Source organism: Lycium ferocissimum, unplaced genomic scaffold (genome assembly GCF_029784015.1).
Source record: "Lycium ferocissimum isolate CSIRO_LF1 unplaced genomic scaffold, AGI_CSIRO_Lferr_CH_V1 ctg1950, whole genome shotgun sequence".
NCBI lineage: Eukaryota > Viridiplantae > Streptophyta > Magnoliopsida > Solanales > Solanaceae > Lycium > Lycium ferocissimum.
This window is the reverse complement of record NW_026718454.1, coordinates 116285-138904: the sequence shown is the minus strand read 5'-3', so window position 1 is coordinate 138904 and position 22620 is coordinate 116285. Positions and strand designations below refer to the sequence as shown.

General features: G+C 36.3%; 1 protein-coding gene across 1 annotated transcript; it reads right to left on the bottom strand.

Annotated features, from left to right (window-relative positions):
• Positions 1–8232: 8232 nt before the first annotated feature.
• LOC132042976 (pantothenate kinase 1) lies at positions 8233–20678 on the bottom strand. Its single transcript, XM_059433477.1, has 10 exons — positions 20282–20678; positions 16800–17009; positions 15704–15750; positions 14210–14326; positions 13417–13536; positions 11893–11987; positions 11710–11803; positions 10326–10457; positions 9101–9213; positions 8233–8672 (listed from the first exon to the last, which is right to left on the bottom strand). The coding sequence occupies exons 1-10, from the start codon at positions 20358–20360 to the stop codon at positions 8411–8413; spliced, it is 1269 nt and encodes a 422-aa protein (XP_059289460.1). The 5' UTR covers positions 20361–20678; the 3' UTR covers positions 8233–8410.
• Between the last annotated feature and the right edge of the window lie 1942 nt (positions 20679–22620).

The following is a 22620-nucleotide window of genomic DNA, read 5'->3' as shown; positions in this document are numbered from 1 at the left end:
GAAGGCATTAACCGGACAAGGCAACGAGGTTCAAATATAAATGGCACAAATGTTACAAGGCAAGCGGATGCTGTTTTCACTACAGGTTAAGCTTGGAAAGTTCTAATACAATGATATTTGGAAAAGAAAGAAAGTGAGTAGATAGGAAGGCAAGGGAATCAAAATGTCGGAATAAAAGTGCCGCCTAATTGAGAGTGGAAATGCGGACATAGGGCAAAGTATACTTGGGCAATGGTATAAGTACACCCCTAAAGGGGGGAAGCGAGTGCGAGAGATGCAAGTGTAAGATGAAGACAATCGACATTGCAATATCTTGGATATGGATGCTTGGGCTACAGGTAAGATCCCTTGCTGGGACGAGTCAGTAAGATTTAAAAGCCAGCAAAAGGGGTAGAAGCTAGGATGGTAATTGGGATAGTGCTGAGAATTAATTGTAGAGATCTTAAAGAATATGACATTGGAAAGTGGACTCTTAAAAAGGAGAGAATACGACAAGAGAAAGTAACGAGTAACTTACGGAGACATTGTGAAAGGAATACTGCTATGCTGGATTAGAGGCTAAGATGTGGGCAATCGAGTTGTGCGCTAATGATACTGCGACCTATGAGTGGTAAGGGAAAAAAATAGAAGACCTCCTATAGTAGGAAGTGAGAAAACCAAAGGAGTGAGTAAAGAAAGGGAAAGGAGCATGACAAATAGGCTATAAGCGAATGTTAGTACGGAGGGGATATATGAAGTAGCCTGAGCCAGGAGAAGGAAAGATCATGATGAAGACTGAATATATTTTATACAAGTTGTACAAGAATAAGGATGCAACCTACAAGTATTGGTATGCTAAGAATGAGACTAAGTGAGTACTTGCTAGGAAGAATAAAGGCCTAGTAATGATAAGGCAGTTATGATATTTTGGGTACATTACAGAAAGATGTAACGGTGGTTTAAGCCAATTACTAAAGTAGAACTAGTACTAAGGACAAACCGGACATGACTACGGTTGAACCGAAGATCTATCCCGACACCAGTGGTAAGATAAGAGAAGAGAAGACAAGGTAAAACATAAGGACTAGTGAAGCGACGCTAAGGTAATTCTTGGGCTAACTAGAGCACCTTCGCGTATTCTTGGAAAGATCGCAACGTAATGTGTGACCGGAAAGTTGAGAGCAAGATCTGAGCAAAGGGACAATGGAAGAGTTTGCATTAAGGATAAAGGGACGACACGAGATAATGTGTCTAGAATGTTACAAGCTGAGTAAAGGGGGATTATAAGATGATTTAAGCAAGATGATCAGGACTAGCTGGTTACTAAAGAGGGTGGATTCATACGTCAAATTCTTTCAGAATTATATCAGCTGATGATAGTTAAAGTAGGGAACGGCTATTAGCAGCTCAGGGACGACAGAAATCATATGACGACAATCGGCGTCGGCACTTCGAATTTCGGAATGGCGAGTGGGCATGCTTGAAGGTATCACCCATAAAAGGTGTAATGAGATTCGACAAGGAAGAGAGGTTTTAACCCGAGATACATTGGACCTTATTACATTGTTCGGAAGGAAAGAAGGTTACGTACTAAAGACATGGTTTTTGTTAAGGTATTGTGGCGGAATAATACCGGGAAGGAGGTGACTTGAGAAGCTGAAGGGGAGATGAAGAAGAAATATGATTGGTGGATGAGATTGCATGCTATGGTAATAAAGGAAACCCCCGAGATTCTTATAAGACCTTATGAGACTAGTTGAACATTCGAGGACGAATGTTCTAAAGGGGGGAAGGATGTTATATCCCGTATTTTGTACCTTGGGACAATCCGAGCTAACCATGATAAGTTAAGGACAAGACTATTCCGGGATATGAGGTAGAGACTTTTGACCTTCGATTTTGTGTTAAGGCATAAGTTGCTTATGAATTTATTGGCATGGAATATTAAGGAAAATTTGGGGTTAAAAGTTAATTTAGGAAAGTTGGCATTTCATGAAATAATGGCCAAGTTGGCCGTGTGGTGTGAGTGGGGCACCACCCATGGCTTGGCTAATTTTAATTCATCCAAGCCATGTGTGGGCCATGGGACACATGGATGACTTATATATGAGTATATTGGATGACTTATTAATCACATTCTTCATACTTTCAAACCTTAGAAAATTCAAGAAACTTGGAGAAAAATAAAGAGAGGCCATTCGGCCATGGAACCGAGAATTTGAGCCCTCAAATCTTGATTCAAAAAAATATTTTCTTCTAGCAATTCCAACCAATTGGAAGGTCCTTATTAACGTGCTTAAAAATTGACAATCATGTTGTTGCTTCATAATTTAAACTCACGTTGACGGATTATATTTCGTATTTTTGTACGTCGGATTATTCGCAAGCCGAGGTGGGGCCCACACATTGAGATTTTTTTGGGACATGCGACAATTTATATGAATCACATATGTGAAGTTAAACATAACTCAAGAAGGACCCTTGAGCCAAATCAAAGTGGAAGTCCTCCAAGCAAATATTTTTAAGTAACGTTTTCGGGTGATCCGACTTCGAGGGCGTAAAACGGTATTATAAGTTTGGAATTTGGAAAAATACCAAAGATAGAAGTTGTAGATAATTGAATTAGCTTTCCAACCATAGGTCGTGGGCCCACAGGTGACATCGGGATAAGGAGATATGGACGTTTTAAGGCGGAAAGGTCAGTGGGCTAGGCCCAAACCGGGCCCAATCGGGTTAGGCCCATGACCCATGCCTATTTAAGTGAAATTTCAGCCCTTTCCTCTCATTTTTCAGACCAAGAACACCAGAAAATTCTGGAAAGAGAGAGAGAAGAGCCTTGGAGAGAAGAAAAACCAATTTTGACCAAAATCCGAGCCCCGAATTCCGAAGCCCATGAAGAGAAAAGTGTTGTACGCTGCGTTGTCTTCAATTTGAGCTAAAAATCAACCAAGGAGAAGAGTGATAACGTGGGGGCTGCATGCTTAAGGTATGAATACGGTTCCTTTTCATTGTTAACGAGTTTATTTAGAATTTTAACGGATTAGCACGGAGGGAATAGTCTGATAAATTCGTTTGTTGGTGTTGTGAATTATGGAAGGAGATTTGAAGAGAATTTTGGATGAAAATAAATGTATTTACCTTGTAAAATGTGAAGGCTGTTGTTATTGATGTTGTTCATATGAATTTCGACTCCTTTACGGAAATAAAATTATTAAATAGTTATATCGCAAATTTGGTTGGTTGAGAAATTTAGAAAACGAAGTGCGGGCTGTTTTATGGCATACGTCGGTATTGGAAATGATGTTAATACTATTGGTATTGTTGTTGGTGTTGTTGGTTACTTGAATTGAGAATTCGGGCTAGGCATATAAACGGGGAAATGCTGCCCAAATTTCGTAGACAAATGCTAACTTAGGATTGAATTCCTAAGTGCCTATAGCTAATGTTTGGTATTTATTGACGTATTGTAGATCTTGGGGAGCCCGAGACTTGAGTTTGGATTAGCTTAGGAAGCGGACGAGGTATGTAAAGCTTACTCTTTCTTTCTTTTGGCATGTCTTAGACGTAAGTAAGATATGACATGATATGTGCCTTGGGGTAACTCCATTCTTAGGTCCCGAGCATGTTTACGATTCTTATTTGCTTCTTGATGTTGACGTTCTTCATATGGTCGGACTATGGTCCTTAAGTCTTATGTATGATTGAATTTCAAATGTTGCAAAAGAATTTTTGTTCTTAAAAGATCCTATGTCTAAGAATGTCCGTAACTTTCATAGACGGGGACCGGATTGCTTTGATATGTTCGTAAATGATTCTATAACGTATAATGATTTTAAATTTCATGGGCGGGCCCGGATTGGTTTGATGCATATCCGTGGTCCCCGAGATTTTCTTTTGTACAGTCCTAACGACTCTTTTGAAAGAACTTGATATGATTATCGTTTTAACTCTCGAGCGTCGACTACTTACTTATCCATTGAGTCTGTAATGATGATTTATGTGCATATGGTTTCTCACTACTCTGCTCGTGCAAAGCTCAATATGTCTTTCACCGAGTCCCGGGCCGGGTACGTATTCGTGCACATTCCACTGCATTGTTCACCGAGTCCCTCACTAGAGGGCCGGGTCCGGTATATATATATGATATGATGATATGATGATATGGGGATGGCGGCCAGGATGGCATATGATGATTCTATTCACCGAGTCCCTCACTAGAGGGCCGGGTACGGTATATATATGTATATGACGACATGATGACATGATGATATGATGATTTTATTTACCGAGTCCCTCACTAGAGGGCCGGGACACGCTATATGTACATGTATATGATGATTTTACTCACCGAGTCCCTCACTAGAGGGCCCCACACGCTATGCATGCATATGTACACGATGATTATTTGTTTATGTTTCAGAGTCAAGCCTTATGATTTTCTGTACTCCTTATTCAGTATGATCCGGTTTACTGTATTTCATGCTTTACATGCTCAGTACATATTCCGTACTGACCCCCTTTCTTCGGGGGCTGCGTTTCATGCCACGCAGGTATATACAGATGAGTAGAAGATGTTCCAGCTGGATTGGCGAGCTCCATTTCCTCCCGGAGTGCTGCTGAGTCAGAGTGCTTTTGTTATGGTATCTGGAGTTATGTTAGAGACTTTGCAGACGGTGTCGTGTATATAAGACGTCAGTTTTGTAAGCGGCTATGTAAGCCGATGTATTATTATGCATTGTGTTACAAGCTTCATATGTTACAGATTTTATTTGACTTGAGAAAGATGAAAAGCATATTGTTCTTCGAAATACTCGAGATGATTTAAGGGCCCAATATTACTCGTATAACGTCTATAACCCCTACAAAGATTTAAAAATGGTTATTTACCAATACATACAATAAACACGTGCTACTGCACAAAATAATAATGTAAGAATGCATATTTATCAAGTTTGATTAAATTGTTGGGTAAGATTTTTCAGCGGCACCTGGCCACTCAAAATGTCCCCGTAAGAAATAATAGCTCCATACGTGTTAACTTGACTGGGCTATTCTTGCGGGACCTCTCGGGTATCTTTTCAACATACATCTCAAGAACATTAAGAGCGACTGAATGTTTTAATTCTTCTGGCGCATTCAAATAATCCCTCAAAGAATCATCATCATTGATATAATGCCTACCATAAAGCACTATACCATGGGAAACTGATTGTGGATATCTATCTGCCTGTTATAGAGATTTCATACTCATCTGGACTAACCTTCATTTTTTCATATATGTAAGTGACTATTCATAAGACATTTCAAGTGGACATTTAACATGAATGTTTGGTCTTTTATTGTAACGAACTGTACTATTGTCATCAAGGATAATACCATCCCAATGTATTGAAACCTTAACTGGTGGAATATCTTGAGCCATTTTTTGTAGGAAGTTTGATTTTTTTTTTTTTTTTGAATGACTTAAGAGAGGTTTTTTTGATTGACTTCAGAGACTTAAACTTATGAAATGGATGGATGAGTTTTTACCTCGTCCAACATTCTTCTTAAATAGATTCATATTGACCCCTATTGTGCATTGAAATGTTGCGCAATAGTCACTATTTTCGTCAAAAAATGCAGCATTGTATTGTCAAATCGTTCCTTTATGTGTCATAAAAAAACTGAAATTGGCATGCATGATGTATTGTCAAATCAAGCATGGGTGTCATAAAAAAGCTGAAATTGGCATGCATAATGTGTTGTCAAATCATGTTATATTGCGCATTGAAATATTACGTAATATGAATTAAATTCAAATAAACGGTCAAAAAATGCAGCATTGTATTGTCAAATCGGTCATTTATGTGTTATGAAAAAGCTGAAATTGACATGCATGATGTGTTGTCAAATCAAGCATGGGTGTCATAAAAAAGCTGAAATTGGCATGCATGATGTGTTGTCAAATCATGTTATATTTGCGTATTGAAATGTTGCGTAATATGAATTAAATTCAAATAAACGTCAAAAAATGCAGTACTATATATAACATGATTGACAAACAACTAGTATTCACTTTAAAACGAGTTATCATGACATTCTACACCCAATTTGGTAATCTTGATTCTATTACATGTCTTACCCTAGCAAATATATTTGAAGCAATGGGTAGGACATGGGAACTAGATGATGATGATTTTTCATTACTAGCTGGCCAATAAGCTTCCACAAGCTTAAATTGCGAGTCCAACTTAGCGGTATCTCTAGATATATGTGAAGTCGCGGTATCTCTATCAAAAAGTGAATTTTTAAACTTCGCCGCCATCATTTTATCTACGTGAATGCTATCTTCCCATCGAAAGTGTTTGCAACCGCCCATATCCTATAAACATTACAAGAAAATCAGTTATTTAAAGTAAAATATGTGGATAACGTGAAAAAAAAAACACTAAAAAATGTAAAAGCACTTACTTCAGGCACTTTACAACGCCAAAAAAACACTGATTATCTTGGGTCTTTGATGTTTTTAGTTTACAGTAATAACCGCATTCACAAATATCGGGTTGTATAGCAAACTTTGAAGTTTCAAAACTTTGAGACATGTTTTTGGGAGTACAAAAGTGTGTTGAAAGGGTGAAAATGGAGGAAATGGAAGAGGAGTATGCTGAAAATGAGAGGTTGCAGTGGGATTTTGGTAGTGGTTTCACGCACAGAATCTGTGCGTGAAGCCTACTTTGGTTTTTTTTTTTTTTTTTTTTTTTTTTTTTAACGGGTTAGTTTGGTTCCAATTTTTTTTTTTTTTTTTGGGTTAGAAAAGTTCCGGACTCTGGTGAACCGTTATACAACAATAAGTCAATAACTAATGTAACTACGTACTACTACTCGTATTACTATATCTCAATCTTGAACTAGTTGTGGTTAATTATATGAATCGTCAATATCCATTCCAGTCAAATAAATCACATAATATTCTAATAACCAATAATTTCTCTTTTATTACCAATCATATATAGGTTCCCTACATTTTCTACTAACATACAAATATAAAACTTACAATAAACAATATTGCAAAGAAAAGGAGTCAATTTTTTGTTTCGCAAAGCTATTCATTCCAATTAACATAAATTAAACCATTATTAGCACCACCACCTAAATAAATTGTCAAAATATAAACATTCTACAATCTGATTAAAGAAAATCACAATTGGTCTACAACTAATTTCGGCATGTTTGACTAAAGTTCTCATTGACAAAAAAAAAAAAAAAAAAAAAAAATCCAATTTTGATAGTAGGGCCTAAAAGTTACGCTTCTTTGATGTTTTTTAACCGGGTTAAATGGTATGAGATATGGGTTGGTTAGCTAATTGTGTTTGGGTTTGGATTGAGTTAAATGAGATTGATGAGTTATATAAATTTATTATTAGAAAAATATAATTTATGTGACATGACATGCTAATTAGGAGAGAAGGAGGGTCTTGTGTGTCTAATATATTTTGAGGAAAATAGTGAAAGGTGGGTGATATTCTAGTCCTAAAAAAAATAGAAGTGATAGAGAATTGATAGGCAATTCTCAATATATGGGTGACCTTCTAGGGAATTTACTCCATTTCATTTAGAGTGTAGGATGATCTTTTCTTGCTACTATCGTGAAGAATAATGCCGAATGAAATTTTTTAGTTTGTGAGTCACAACTGACACTAAATACGTGAGACTTTTTTTTTTTTTTCACAAAAAGGTTGGCCCAAAATTTATGAATCCAAAAGTGTAATGAGAACAAAGCTCACATTAACACACACGATAGAGTTTTTCCCAAGGGTTTCAATTTTCAACACTAGCAATAGCAAGATTCCTACATTGATTTTGTATCAAACTTAGCTGAATAATTTAACCCCTATCCAAAGGAAAGACGAGTCTGAAGTAGTAGGCTGATTTGCACAAACGTACTCTTCTAAGGTCACCATTTAAATTTTATCCCTACTTTTTAAAAATTGTGCAAATATAGTTCTGAAACTGACAAAACATTAAATTGTTGTCTAACGTCTACAAATTTTTTAATCATGATCTAATATTTTCACATAAGATTTAAATGTAATCTAAAATATTCATAAATCACAAGAAAAACAAAAGGAGGGCTATTTACTATAGAGTTATCCGAAAAAAGGTAACCGGCGAAAATTTCTGGTTGTACAAGATTCGTGAAGAATGTTTGTTTGAGACCCGAGAAGAAAATATATGAAAAAAGCCGCTAAACTATTGTAAATAGTTTTTCAAATGTCTGGGTAAGGTATCAAACTTCATTCCCAATTGAAGCACAAATACATATATATGCACATATATAAATCTGAAATTTGTTGCTAGCCCTTTCACATTTTCACAGTCTAACCACTTGAATAGGACCAGAAACAACAGCTTCCTTTGACATCCTCTTTTTTGTACATATGGTTGTCTTAGGTCAACACCTTTTGACCTCATCATAAATTTTAAATGAGCTACTAACTCGCAATCTACAATCTATGGCACCATTTTCATTTTCTTGCACACGCGTAGAGTTATGAATCCTATCTACTATGCAACTTGAACTCTTTGGGGATTGTTGCTCCAGTAATTGAGGGGGCACCAATTCAGCATTTCCATCTTTGTAGTTCATGAAAGCTCCAAGGGCTCCAAGAAACCCCTCATGCCGCAAGAACATTGCTTTTGCCTCACCCTTCGACCTGCACGTAGTGCATTTCTGTTAACTTGAATTCAGGAGAGATTACAGCAGGAGTCAAAATGATATTTGCGAGACCACGTTTTAGCAGCAGCAGCTAGCAAGCACGATTTATCCCTTGCGTTGAAAGAGTATGCCAACTGATTAATCTATCCTAGAAAGTACAAACCAATTCATCACTAAGAAACTGATGCAATTCAAAAGATCTTTTTTAACAGCGATGGTATCCAGGTCAGGTGGTGCGCACATCGACTATTTCAATTGGGTAACTGTTACTTTCCACCAGGCACCAGCACAGGTACCAAGTAACTCTACCAAACCCAAGGCTTATAATTCAAAATAAAATTTATAGGAGCTTTATTTGCTTAGGGTTGGTAACTTGGTAGTAAGGAAAATACCAATTATCTGGCTATAAGTGGAAATAGCAATTACCAGAAATCAACTGCAACGGAGATTGTGTCCATTGTATAAGCATGGTCACGGATGAAGAATCCTCCCAAAAAGATGCGCTTGAGCCCAAAACGAAGAGCATTCAGGTATGCAATCTAGAAAAGCAAAAACAATTGAAGAAAAAAGTCAGCAACAATAACAAAATGAATTATTTACAATTTTAACAACTAAATTAAAGCAACAGAATGGAAGGGGAGGCCCTCTATTCTTCCATTTCATAGAGTGTTGGTTGCAAACTCATACTTCTCAACTTGTTCAGGTCTTCATGTTTTCTTATTCAGTCAAAGCATCACCTCAGAACGAGATAACTAACACACTAAATCTTGGACCGACTCGGTGCCACTTAAAATGACGAATTTTCTTCTAATGAAGACCACTATAATCATATGTTTTCATGGCAGAAGAGAGCATGATAAAATTAAATTAGGAAGTATAACTTCTTGAGGAACTAAAGTAGCAGATGCATGTCTGTAACACCACCAGAGAGTTTCTAGCAAGGAAAAGAGTCAAAGACTGAAGACAAACACAGAAGTAGTATTAAGTTTTTGTATCTTCCAATATTTAGTGCCATTTTAACAACTTTATGACATGTTACAATCAAATGTCCAAGAACATACACAGTTGCTGTCGGCGTGAAGTGAAAATGTGCCGTACTGCGTATCCAATAAGTAATGGATGGATTATCTATCTGCTCTTCTCCTGAGTTTTACTTCAATTCATTCTTTGTATCCTTATGAGAGAGGAGAATAGTGTGCAAAAGATATCTAATCGGGACAGTACAAAATCCCAGTCTGTTGATTTGAACCCATAACCTTAAGGTTGGAGGTGAACGGTGCTTACCACCTGAGCAACCCCCTCTTGTCCTGAAGGACAAAGGTGTTTCCATTTAATTGAAGAATACCAGTATCATTCTTTTCTTAATGACAGTGGTATCCGCGCTAGCTTGCGGCCTTGCACACACCTCAACTATTTCACTGGGACCTGCTACCTCCCACTAGCAAAGGTATCCGGTAACTCAATGCCACGAGGATTAGGTAGATGAAAAGAAATCACCTAGTGTTCTTTTGCGTCCGCCGAATAGCAATATTATTTAATATAGAGACAAATGAAATATCAAAATTGTTTTGGTCTTTTCAGTCGGGAAATAAGCGCATTGTGATGTATCTACAGATATCACTGAGAGAAACTTCATTACCCACATAATTACCTGGCCAATGTTATTTGAGATCATCCTTAGGAGGGACCGGGCAATGTCTTCTGGTTTGTAGTCTTCGAGCTCTTTGTTTTCTGAGATCGCCTTACCGAAGCTAGAGGCAATGGCTGTTGATGTGAGGCCGATCTGTCATGAATAATTACATTCTTAATAACCCTTAATATGAAGCTTCTGGTATGTGAATAGAGCATTTAGAACAACTGAACATATGGGAACTAGATTTGCAAAATTCATCAACTCCTCTTATGATAAGATTTCAAATACTTGACCAACATCCCAACAGCAGAAACATCGCTAAAATAAGGAACTGTTTGTGGTGGAGTTAATGAGTTCATCTATAACAACTGACAACTGAAAAATTTGCTAATGAAAAGGGTTCGTATAGCCTATGATGGAGGATAAAATTAAGATATTTTGTATAGTAGAGGGGTATTTTAGACCCTTTTAATGGCTTTTCTCCAAATTCCCACCTTCTAAGGGGTCGGTGCATATCTCAAGCAAGAATTGTCTCGATTTGGGTCTGCCATTGGTTGAATCACTGTTCCAAAGCAAACATCATGACTGGGAAGATTTCTTTCTGGGTCCTAGTATCGACAGGGAAATTAATAAGAACACTTAGAGAACTGGAACAAAATTGTGACTCCATCCATACTTTTGAGGATGAAATGAGTATTTCCGTATACAAGAGGCTCACGTGCTTATAGAATCAGAAAGAAAATATAGGACAAAAAATGCACTCAGGAGGATGAGATTTGTCAAGTGGAGAAAAGGTATATACAGAATGACACAAGAAGACTATGAACTTGAAAACTGTAACAAGCTAGCCTTAAGATTCTACTACATAAAGGTCTAACTTTGGCAGAGCATATATGGAGAGAAACAGAATGTAGATTGGAGGAAGCTGAACAAATAGGAGACGCGGAATCATGAGGAAAAGAGACTAAAGAGGGTGGTGGACTCGACTTATTTTTTCTTTGTTCTTCACACTTCAAGCTATGAGAAGGCACAAGCAGAGTCACTCTTACTAGTGTCATCCCCTTTTTGTGTATTATCAAAAATGAATTTACTTTCACTTATCTTGATAAGAGAACCTTTACAGATAAAACATAGTGGATTGAGGATGTGAAGGACACAAATTGGGAGTTGGGAAAAAATTGCTCAACTTGAACTAAATTTTCGACTTTGGAGACCAATTCCTTATTCTCTTCACATAGTCCTTCCATTACTCATCTAGACTTTTCTATATCCAAGATGTAACATAAAGGACCTTTGAAAAGTTTAAACTGCAACTAATCCAAATGAAAAGAAGGAAAAGGTGTAAAAAAAGTATAAAGAAAATAAACATGGGCGAAGATAAATTACACAACAAAGCTTATACCTTTGAATAGTCCAATCCCCCATAAATATCTCCAACGAGCATGTCTACCACTCTGTTGTTTCCTTGATGGCTCAATTCCAGCAACTCATCAAAACTGTAATACAAACACATAAGAAATTCTGCAGAAAGAGAAACAAATTGACTATATTGAAAATCATTACTTATAACACAAATGAAAATAACCTTTGGCATTTAGTCAAAAGTTTTCCTAGGCCCAAGAAAGTGCCACCACCGACGCTAGTTCCACTAACTCTCTGAAATTTCCCATCTCCATCTACCTTAAAGGCATACACACAAAATATTGACATAACAAAGATGGAGTTGGCTATGAACTGCCAAAATACACAGTGGCGTTTGCAGAATTTATTGTAAGCGGTGTCAGCACTTAAAGAAGCGAACAAATGAACAAATCAAAGACAAATTTCGACATTATTAATAAAACACAATTCAACTATATTACTACAACAGTTTTGAATGAGCTTTTAGTTCTAAAAATGTATTAATGATGACATCATTAGAAACAGAATTCCAAGGAAATCTTTTCCTCATTAAGACATGAAAGAAAATATTTTTCATCCATAAAAAGGAACTTCGGTGTGGTTGATTATTACGGTTGTGGAGTTGGGGATCCATTTATTTTCAGCATCATCTTTTTATTTTCCAGACCCCACATGGTGGGATTCTACTGGGCTTCTTGTTGTTGTATCATCTTTTTATTTTAATAGATGAGGCTAAAAATGTAAGACATACATGTCCAAGCCGAGGCTTGAAACCCCGACCTAAATTAAGCTAGTAACAACCAGTAGGACTAAGAAGTGTATTTTGTTCAGTATCGTCAAGTTATATTATGTATTGTTTTTCGTACATTTTACTTATAAGTAGTAAAAATTTCCGACCAAGCAGCATACGGTGGCTCAGCCATTGAAAATACATAAAACTCATTATTAATTGCACATATCACCTTGGTCTTGATTAAATTATGATTGAATTCCTTTTCCTCTAGAATGGAAATATATACAAGCAGTTATAGCTCATAAAAGCTTATTAACTCAAGTCGCAGAGTTTCCAGCAACTCAAGTCAGAAGTGTGCATTACTCCTTCAGAAAATACTATGAAGTCAAAAGGTCTTCTTACTCTGTATCTACCAATCCATCAAAGCCCACCAGCCTGAGATGACAATGTTAAACCTAAATTCTCAACACTTCTGAAATTCATTTAGTAACCCAATGCAGAGCCTAGTGAGTCTTGTCAAGTTATTGGTCAAGATCATTTACAAATGCTCATAAAAAATTGTAGTATACCAATGTTATCTTGCAGACATATGGATAATATTCCAAGGGGGATCTTCACATATGAGAAAAAGTGAGGTAAATTCCTTATTTGACAGGACCAAATTAACTAAGAAAATAATAAAGTAGTGGTTGTAGGTATTAGTTTTTAATTTATAGATTGTTTGCTACTATGCAGAAGATTAACTTCTTGTCCTGCATGGGATTCATAAGAATGCACCAACATGTTGAAAACAATGAGATGAAAACTGCATTTTGGAAAACAGAGGACCAGTATGAAGCTTATGGAATGTCATCTAAATCATGCGTGAGTAGGATAAGAAGAGCTTTGGTGAACTCCTAGCACGTCCTGACCCTTGAAGATCAGTGTGAATTAGCGTTTATATCAAATTGAAAGAACCGAGGCTGTGAAGCTTACCTTTATCATGCTAACCCCAGAGCCAATGTTGACAAGGAGGTAAGGATATAGATCATTCTGATCAATCTGCACGTACTCCTTTTGACCTCCAATATATGTATAAGCTTCATTGTTGACAGCCTACTCAGAGAAGAAGAGAGAGGAATGTGTCAAATGAGCTTTCTTTTTACACGGTGCATTAAAAATTAGAAAAGAACAGGAAATTTTATGCATTGAAAAGGATTTCTGCTGCCAATGAGGTCTTAGCCTCACTAGCTAGGACTGAATACTGGAGACCTCTTGGTCCCATGGACAAGACCCAATAAAGTAAGAGAGATTTTCTCTGTCCTTTAAAAAAGGTATTCTATTTACCTAAAGTTATCGAAATGAACCATACCAAGCAAGAAAAAGGTACTCCATACGCTACTTGTACTCAATCAGCTAAATACCGGGCAGAGGAGAGAAAAGAGAAACCAGTACTTTCATGCGAAATGTGCCTTTACAAATCTATTACCAGCCTTGAAGGTGCAGCGTTCCATCAAGGAAGCAGCAGAGAATCATGATAAATTAATAGTAAATTTGGCTAAACACATCCATATCACCAAGCAAGGAACTAATTAGAGAAAGTACATAGTATTCCTGGGACCACAAACACCTTCCAAGTACTTATTCAGATTCGGTAGATAAACCAAGCTGAAGATTGCCGGACTAGAAAAATATAAATTATACTTAAAAAGGACTTCATGTGCCTGGATTTCAATATCTGAAGAAAAAAGTACTAACCAAATACTGTTTTGTGCTATAAAAACCCCACCTTAAGCAGAAAATTTGCTCCAGCAACAAGAGACTCCATTTCCTCTACCTTGTCCAGAGTTATGCCAAGTTTATCTCTGAATAGATCGGCAAATTTGAAAGCTCCACCACCTGTTGCCTGTTCAAGCATAAAACTCATGAAAAGGTTCCATGGGTCTTTTAGCTTTAGCATTTCACCATATAAATTAATTACAAATATTTTTGATGACATGGAACCCGCAGCCGCTACCTTTCGGGTGCGCACCGAGTAAACCCAGCTCCTGTGCAATAGCTCGCAAATCACACAAGAGAGATAACCCGCACTAGGTAAGCCATGTGCGACGAGCTCAACCCAGAAGGCAAATCCCCTGCTTTCGTAAGCATGGGGTTTCGAACCTGAGACCTCCATTATGAAAGCCCCATGCTCAACCAACTGAGCCAATTGTGAGGAAAAAATTCTACTACAGCTCTTTGGTATGACCATGAGTGCTTTGACCCCAAAAAAGACATATCCAGTCATGGGCAGAGGGACATCTACAAGAGCTGATTAATGTGCTTTCAGAAAATTGTACTACATGCAAGGGTTTCTGTGCAATATTTGAATGAATACTATGCATAGTGTATTTAGTATATTTTGGCAATCAGACACTGATGCATACACTATTAACTCTGTACACAACTACACTCTAGTTTACTCTAACAGCACTTCTTTGAATTGTGAACAGCCCGATTAAGTTTAAACTACAGATACATTTTTATTTATTGATTTCAGGTTCTCACCACACCCCTCACATGTGACCTCTTTTTTATTTTTTTGGGTTAGTCAAGCACGTGCATTATTTTGTTTATCGGTGGTGAGACTCAAACTGAAGAACTCTACTTACTCTAAAACCATATTGATTGACGTAAACCACCTTATCTAAAAGTTTAAATTGTAAGAAAGGGTACTTATTTATTTATTTGGTTATTCCTTTATTTATTCTAGATCTTCTAGTTCCTTTTCCGAACTGCTTTGAACTGTTTTCTTGAGCCGAGGGTCTATCGGAAATAGCCTCTCTACCTTCAAGGTAGGGGTAAGGTCTGCGTACACTCTGCCCTCCCCAGAGCCCACTTGGTGGGATTACACTAGGTATGTTGTTGTTGTTTTTGTTGTTATTCCAGATCTTCTAGAAGGAGAAAAGCACACTCTCTTAATGTCCACTTTTGAAAAATTTAATTTCCAAGAAGTATTTAACTTGAAAAGTACAGTCTAACAATAGAAGACTGCAATGTGTAGGTTCCTCAGTCTTATCATTGAGTAGCTTCTCCAGCAACTCATTGTTGATTTGCTGGATTTCCGGAAGCTCATTCGTCCGACAATGGACATATATTATTTCTTTCTAGTGAAGTTTTAGGATATAAAAATTCCTCCGAAATAAGGATTTTAGGGAAGCTCTCCTATAATCACCTAATTGAGCAAAGAAAAAGAAGAAGAGGTGGGAAACAGATTCAACATCTATTGAAATAACTCCTTTACCTTAATCTTGATCTTGTCAACAGCATGAGAATGATGACATTGAGCACCTGTAATCATTGTAATCTATAAGATTTAGGAAAGCCATGGCATAATACAATTAAATCAAAAGAAGTATAAGAAACTGTGAGTATAAACTCTAAAGCGAACACATTCTCTTAAATGAGGCATATGATTCCTAAAGTGACAAAGGTACGTGAAAACTTAGCTGGAACTACTAAATCATATTTCTGTCAGCACTAAAATGTTTATCCACTTCAAATACACTTAGCATAATGAAGAAAGTGCTATTTTGTACACTTCACTTTCAAGAATTCAAAATCTTTCTACCATCCAAAGTTTAAATATTGTAGTAATGTTTTCTGTGCCACACTAAATTAGCAATCATTTAATACTGTTACTTCCACTATCACTAATATAACATATAAGTAAAATTAATGTCTTAAAGCCCGTATCTAGTGTTAAAGCAACTGCTTAAGTCTAGATCCAGCTGCACTGTTTTCTCTCTCTCTTCTAATCTCCTCCAATTCCTGAATTCTATCACTGCGTACTTACGAGGAAGAGTTTATTTGATGTTCTCTCTATTCTAGCTTCTTGACCATTGAGAGGCCAGCTGCAGTGTCATTCTCCTTCACTCTACTAAACCCGGAGAAGAGCTATGCTAGGAAAAAGAATCCCTGCCCTACCCCTCTATTTCTTCACTTTGTTAAAGATGAACAAATGGATAGGAAAAGAAACATAGAGGAGCTGACATAAGATACACAATTTAACACTCGGTGGCTAAAACTGAACACTTGTTGATGTGTATATTTGTGAATTATGAGCTGCATTACAAAATCTGGGTAAAACGCTAAATAAAAAAGGAAATGGTGACAATCAGGGTCAAGCTCAGCCACACATGTAAATATTCAAATGATGCTGATAGCTCTGATTAAGTTATATTTACGTATAATCAAAGGTGAAACGATAAATTCTTCTTCATAATCAAGCCCCCTACTAGGCTACTATAATGTTTACATGCCTGCCAATTTGTAACCAGTTAAGTCACCCTAGGAAAAATAATTACTTCTTACGTGTAAGCACCAAAAAGAATACCTACCACACTGTTGCAGTTTCTTGAAAGACAAAAATTTTATGCAGTCCTCAATCTTGCTAGTCTCGAACTTCACGAAATAAAGCCTGCCACTTAGAATGTGATGGTTAAGGTCTCCATTAGGAACTTCCTGCCTTTCTTTTGAGATCGCTGGTGCCTCATCATTAGTGATGCATTTACTGTTGGTTGAAAAGTATACAATCTTGATGAGGGAGCCTGCAAAAGGAGAAGGTCCTCTCATTTAGCATTTTTTCTAGCTCTACTTATGAAAAATATCAATTTTTTATCTAATACATATTGCAATATGTAACCCCTTGGTCTTGAAGCTAATACTATTAGAGAGAGCACACTTTTATCTACTTAATTATGTTTTAGCACTAACAAAATATAGTTGAGAGTTCATCTCATTGTGAAATCAGTAATAAGAAAAAACGTTATCATGTGCCTCACAGAACTGACATTAGTTATGTGAGGCTTTTTTTTGTCTCACAATTTAGTCGACCCATATCTTGCACTTTTGGGCCCACTAAGTTGTGAGACAAAAAGAAACCTCACACGATTAGTGTCAGTTGTGTGTGAGGCACAAAATAAAAAATTTCAGTAACAAGCAATTGAGCCAGCAGCACTATACAAGCTCCATCTACTATGCCAGCTGAAATCTTGGAGAAATTTTGCTGAAGTTTCTGGATATTCAAATAAACCACCATATATCCATCTTCTCTGTCTATGTTCAATAAAACCAAGTATCTTTTTCCATGACAGTGGTGTCTGGGTCCGCTGAGTGCACCTCGACTATTCGAACAGGTACCTGCTACCTCCCACCAGCACAAGTACTAGGTGACTCTGCCCACCAAGGCTTAGGCAGATACGAAGAAATTACTGTATTTTGTCTCTTCTGGAATCAAACCCTGCCTCCAAGGTTTGCACCCACTACATTAACTACTAGGCCACATCCTTGGGTGCCACTAAAACCAAGTAAAATGTACTCCTCCCAGTAGCACAGAATTCAATCATGGAAAACACCATATATAATCTTTCTATTTTATCCAGTAAAACCTAGAGACATGTAATTTGCAAACTACATATTAGTTCAATTCATCCGAATGATGATAGCTATGGTTCTTATAAGGCAAGAGACTTCTGAAACTAGATAACGATTCAACTCGTCCAAAATTTGATAGTGTGCTCTTGTGAGGTCAAGAAACCACTGAAATGAGATAACAATTCAACTTATCCAAAGACTGAGCTTGTTTCTTAAGAGGTCAAGAATCCACCAAATTCTAGTACTAGCTTGGTTCAGTTTGCAATTCTAGCCTGGGGGGAATAGCAATGTCATTAAGCAGCTAACCTTAAAGATTGAAATAAGAAAATATTTGTGTTCGATCAGGCATATAAGCACTTCCTAAAGGGTAGATTTGCAAGGGATTTCACTACTATGAAAACAGAAATGATTTGGCAGCATTTCCATGTATTCCCAAGTTATGCACTTAAAATTCAAAGTGCATCCTGAAAAAGGATTAATGAAGATTTTCTATCCGCTCAGAATCGTCCTTTTTAGGATCAATTTATACAATTGCTACTGTCAGTTCTGAAAAAACATTAAACCTTAAGGCTTCCTTCCTCTCGCTAAACCTCTGAGAAACAAAAAAGCCCTTTCTCTTGCAAACACAAATTTACTCTTGGAAATCATACCTTCACATGACTAGTGATATTAAGAGTCCTCGGTTTGTCGCTTAAAGTGATGAAACGATGTGAAGTGAGAGGTTTCATGAGTAGAGCAATGCATTTATAGATGTGTGTGTTTCAAACAATGACGTGAAAGATGATCCGTACAAGAAGTGGTCAGTTCTTTAACTCTCAATATTGAAGAATTGGATTATCATCTGCATTGTTGTATATTGGATAGTCAAATTAGTCATTTTAAATGAAACTTGGTTATTATAGATGCCTTGTTTATATTTGCAGTCTAGCGCTAACCTCTCTCTAACTAGTGTGGTCATTACAAATGCCTTGTTTATATTTGCACTAGAGACAGTGCATCGCCATTACTCCATTAGGCTTTGGAGGTGTTAATACAACCCGCCACTATCATTCACCCTGTAAAGAAACAATTAATGGTCTTCATCTAGATCCATGCCTAAAACTCATAAGAGCAATTTTAGCATCTCTCTTTGAGACCAGACAAAGCTACAGTGCCGTTACTAGAAAACATGAGTAGAAGAACTGCTGTCCTTCCAGGGCTTCTCCTCAACAAGTCACCATATCTTTTAAGCAACGACATATCCAGGGTAACAAAGATTTGGCACCCTTGTGTGTCAAACTTTAGAGAGATTATAAACTTGCATCATCCCACTTCCATAAACAGTATCGGCCTTTCATCTTTCACATGATTCAGATGTTCCAGAGATAGACCAGAAAGAAGCAAAAGATGCAACTGATTCCATCACAATCGTATATTCTCTATGTAAAAAACTAAGAATCTTTAAATCCCTTTTATGAAAATTCTAAAGTAGAGTCATAGGAAACGACAATTGAGAACTAAAACTGAAGTTCTTTTGCAAAGAAAAACAAGATTGTTCACTATAATGTATTCCGATATATGTAAATAAATAAACCATGTATCTAAGAATTGATAATCTTCAAAAAAGATCTTAAGTGCTAGCACAGAAGAAAGTGGTCGACTTCTATAGATCACTCTCAGTTGATGATATTTCTTTGTTTCCAAAAAATTATTCTAGCTAGACTAAACCTTGAATAAGTACCAACTCCCAACAAGAGTTCTTTTTTGATCGGTCGATTCCAACACAACAAAAGTTATTCTAACCTAGGGGATCATTCTTCAAGAGTTATAAGCTCTGATTATTTGACAATTTGAAATTAATGGTTTTATCCAGTCTCTTTTTACATTTCTCATTTCTCCAACCACGTCTTCCTCTTATTTAAGATTAAAGAAACAGCTTCATCCCTTCGAGCTCATAGAAATTTTTTAATGCAAACTTTGCATGATACAGTGGTATATCAATACATAGGATTGAACAATCAAAATAATATGTTGGATCATCACTTAATAAAGTAGAACTAATGGACTGCTGCAATACAGCCATATATGAAATTTTTTCCACATTTTCGTTTCTACGAATCAATTAGTCTGCCATCTAATCACTGTTAATACAGTGATTGAAACAAGAGGTCCAGTATAAACCAACAAGCACATAACAATTCTAGAAATGTCCGAATTATCTCTCTTAATTCCCTAGTTAGCACAACAGAACTATTCAAGTAATGAGTTTCAATTAAAAAAAAAAAAAAAAAAAAGTTGATCTTTACTTGTTTATTCTTTTTGTTTTTTTCTTAAACCAATAAGAAAGCAGTGCCAACATATAACTTTTCCAAGTTCCCAAACCAAAGTAAAAATCAAGATCTCATAAAATAAACCCAATTGAAAGGAAAAATCAACCCATGGATTTAGGATTTGAAACAAAAAATACCTCCAATGTCGATAGACAAATGTGAAATTGCGTCATCGGAACTTGAATCTAATTTCCCATCAATTCGCTTTCCCTCCATATCTGATTTTCTTCTTATTCTCCTTCAAATTGAACACTCAATTAAGTGTATTTTGTAACTGTCACTGATTGAATAAATACGACTCTCTTTGTCAAAAAGGGCTGCTATAATACTACTACACTAGTCATAGAGGTTGTAACCCACCTAATCCATTCGACAAATAAATAAAGGCGTGTAAGACAAAAAAATGTTCATGTCATTTTTTGTGTTTCGATTTGATCAATATATAATAATTAATTGGGATAAGAATAGCATCTCAATTATGGGTGAGCAGGTATACGTACTAGGAAATAGGCGTGCTATGGTGGGTTTAAGCTAACTTTGGAAGCTAATGGTGCATTGTATTGACTATAACGCCCGCCCACAAAGGTCAGACAAGGCGGCCAATATGCTATTGTACCCAACCGTTATTGACAGTTTAATTGCGGTCATTTCTGCCTTGCCCTTCTAATTTTTATATCCTTTGTACTCATTTATGTGAGAATATTTGATTTGGCGCCACCTACAGGAATGAAAGAAAGATTTTTGAATTTTTGGTCCAAAATAAGTATAATTGTGGCTAGAAAGCATTAAAATGGAAAGCTTAAAGTTAGTAAATTGTTATTCCCTCTGTCCCTATTTATGTAACACATTTTTCTTTTTATTATGTCTCAAAAGGATAACACATTTCTATATTTAAGAATAATTTAACTTTATGAGATGATTTACAGCCACACAAATATCTAAATCTCGTTTGGGATCACAAATTTCAAAGATCTTCTTTTTTTTCCATAAATTTTGTGCCATTTTAAATGGTGTCACATAAATTGGGACGGAAAGAGTATTGAATATAGAAAGGTGTGAGTATTGAATATAGAAAGGTGATCTTCTTACTGACCAAAAGAAAAGACTGTCACATAAATTGAGACAGGGTGTAATTGAATGGTCTCGATTAATCCAGATTTACTTTTATAAAATTAAATTTACTAGAATATTTTAGCTCTCCAATTTTACTTTCGAGTAGATTAATTCAGATTCACTAGTTGGTCCCATGGAAATATAGATCTTTTCCACTAAATCAACTTGGGTTGTTCACTTCTAAAATTGTTTTTCTTACATTCCTCAACTTTATTTGTCCGAATTTGTTAACATTTCGTTCCTAACTAAGAATGTAACTCGATGGCCAACTTAACATAATCAAATTATAATAAGTTTTTGCAGTATTAACAGGTGCAACAAATACGGAATGAGTATAGTTAAAGAATTAGTATATAATTAGCTTCAACTAGTTATGTTCTATATAGCTCATACATTTTATTTTGTTTTCACAAATTTGAGTTTGGGCTTTTTCAAGATTATCTCGAACCAAAACTTTTCAGAATAAAAACTGGATGTGTGACGAATGATCAAATCGGAAAGGTTTTAAGTTTCTATTCAATCGTTTTACTGATGTTTTATGAAACCAAGAAACAAAATGCATTATAGAATATAAATACTGTCTCATGTTTGTGTTTGATATCGTTAGTTTTGCTTTGACGTTAAAAACACGGCATTGTCCGATCCAAAAGCAGTCCCGCTAATCTGATTGAACTTTGGACTTCAATTTTTTCGAAAGAACTCAAACCCAACTATAACCTAATTCATAAATTGAAAAAAGGAAATTGTAGAGACAAATTTAAAAGAAAATAATTGTTGACTCAGTTTGAAGTGTACACTGTTGGCCGAATATGTAACATGGATGAAAGGTGAAGAGTGTTGAGCCTGAAAAACACATTTCCAGGTTAGGTATAAATAATAGATCATTTCCTTTTTCTATTTTTCATGAGAAAACTTCCTTTTTAAGAGAATTAATGGATAACTAATTTGTGTCAAACTGTGTTAAAAGGTGGAGGCGCAGCTTAATTAGCGCCAAGATGTGGAGAGGATTTGAGGATTTTAGTAATCTAATTGGTTAACTAGTTGAACTTTTATGTTGTTGGTGTCTTGGGAAATTTTGGCATCAATGGTCCTCGTAACATTTCAATTCTTTTAAATAAAGTGTTCTCGATTAAGGCATGATAAAACAAATATCTACAACTATACTAATACGCGTAGTACTGAATATGTTAAAACATTTAAAAGGGGGAGACGTAATGCCTTGCCTTTTCAGTTTACGTAAATGGTGTTATAAATACTCTGTATTATGGATGTCCATTCAACTACACGATTTTCTAGATAAGCTTGCATTGGATAAACTTGCAATCAAGCAGGTGGTTTGCAAGTAGCTCATACGGCAGCGAGG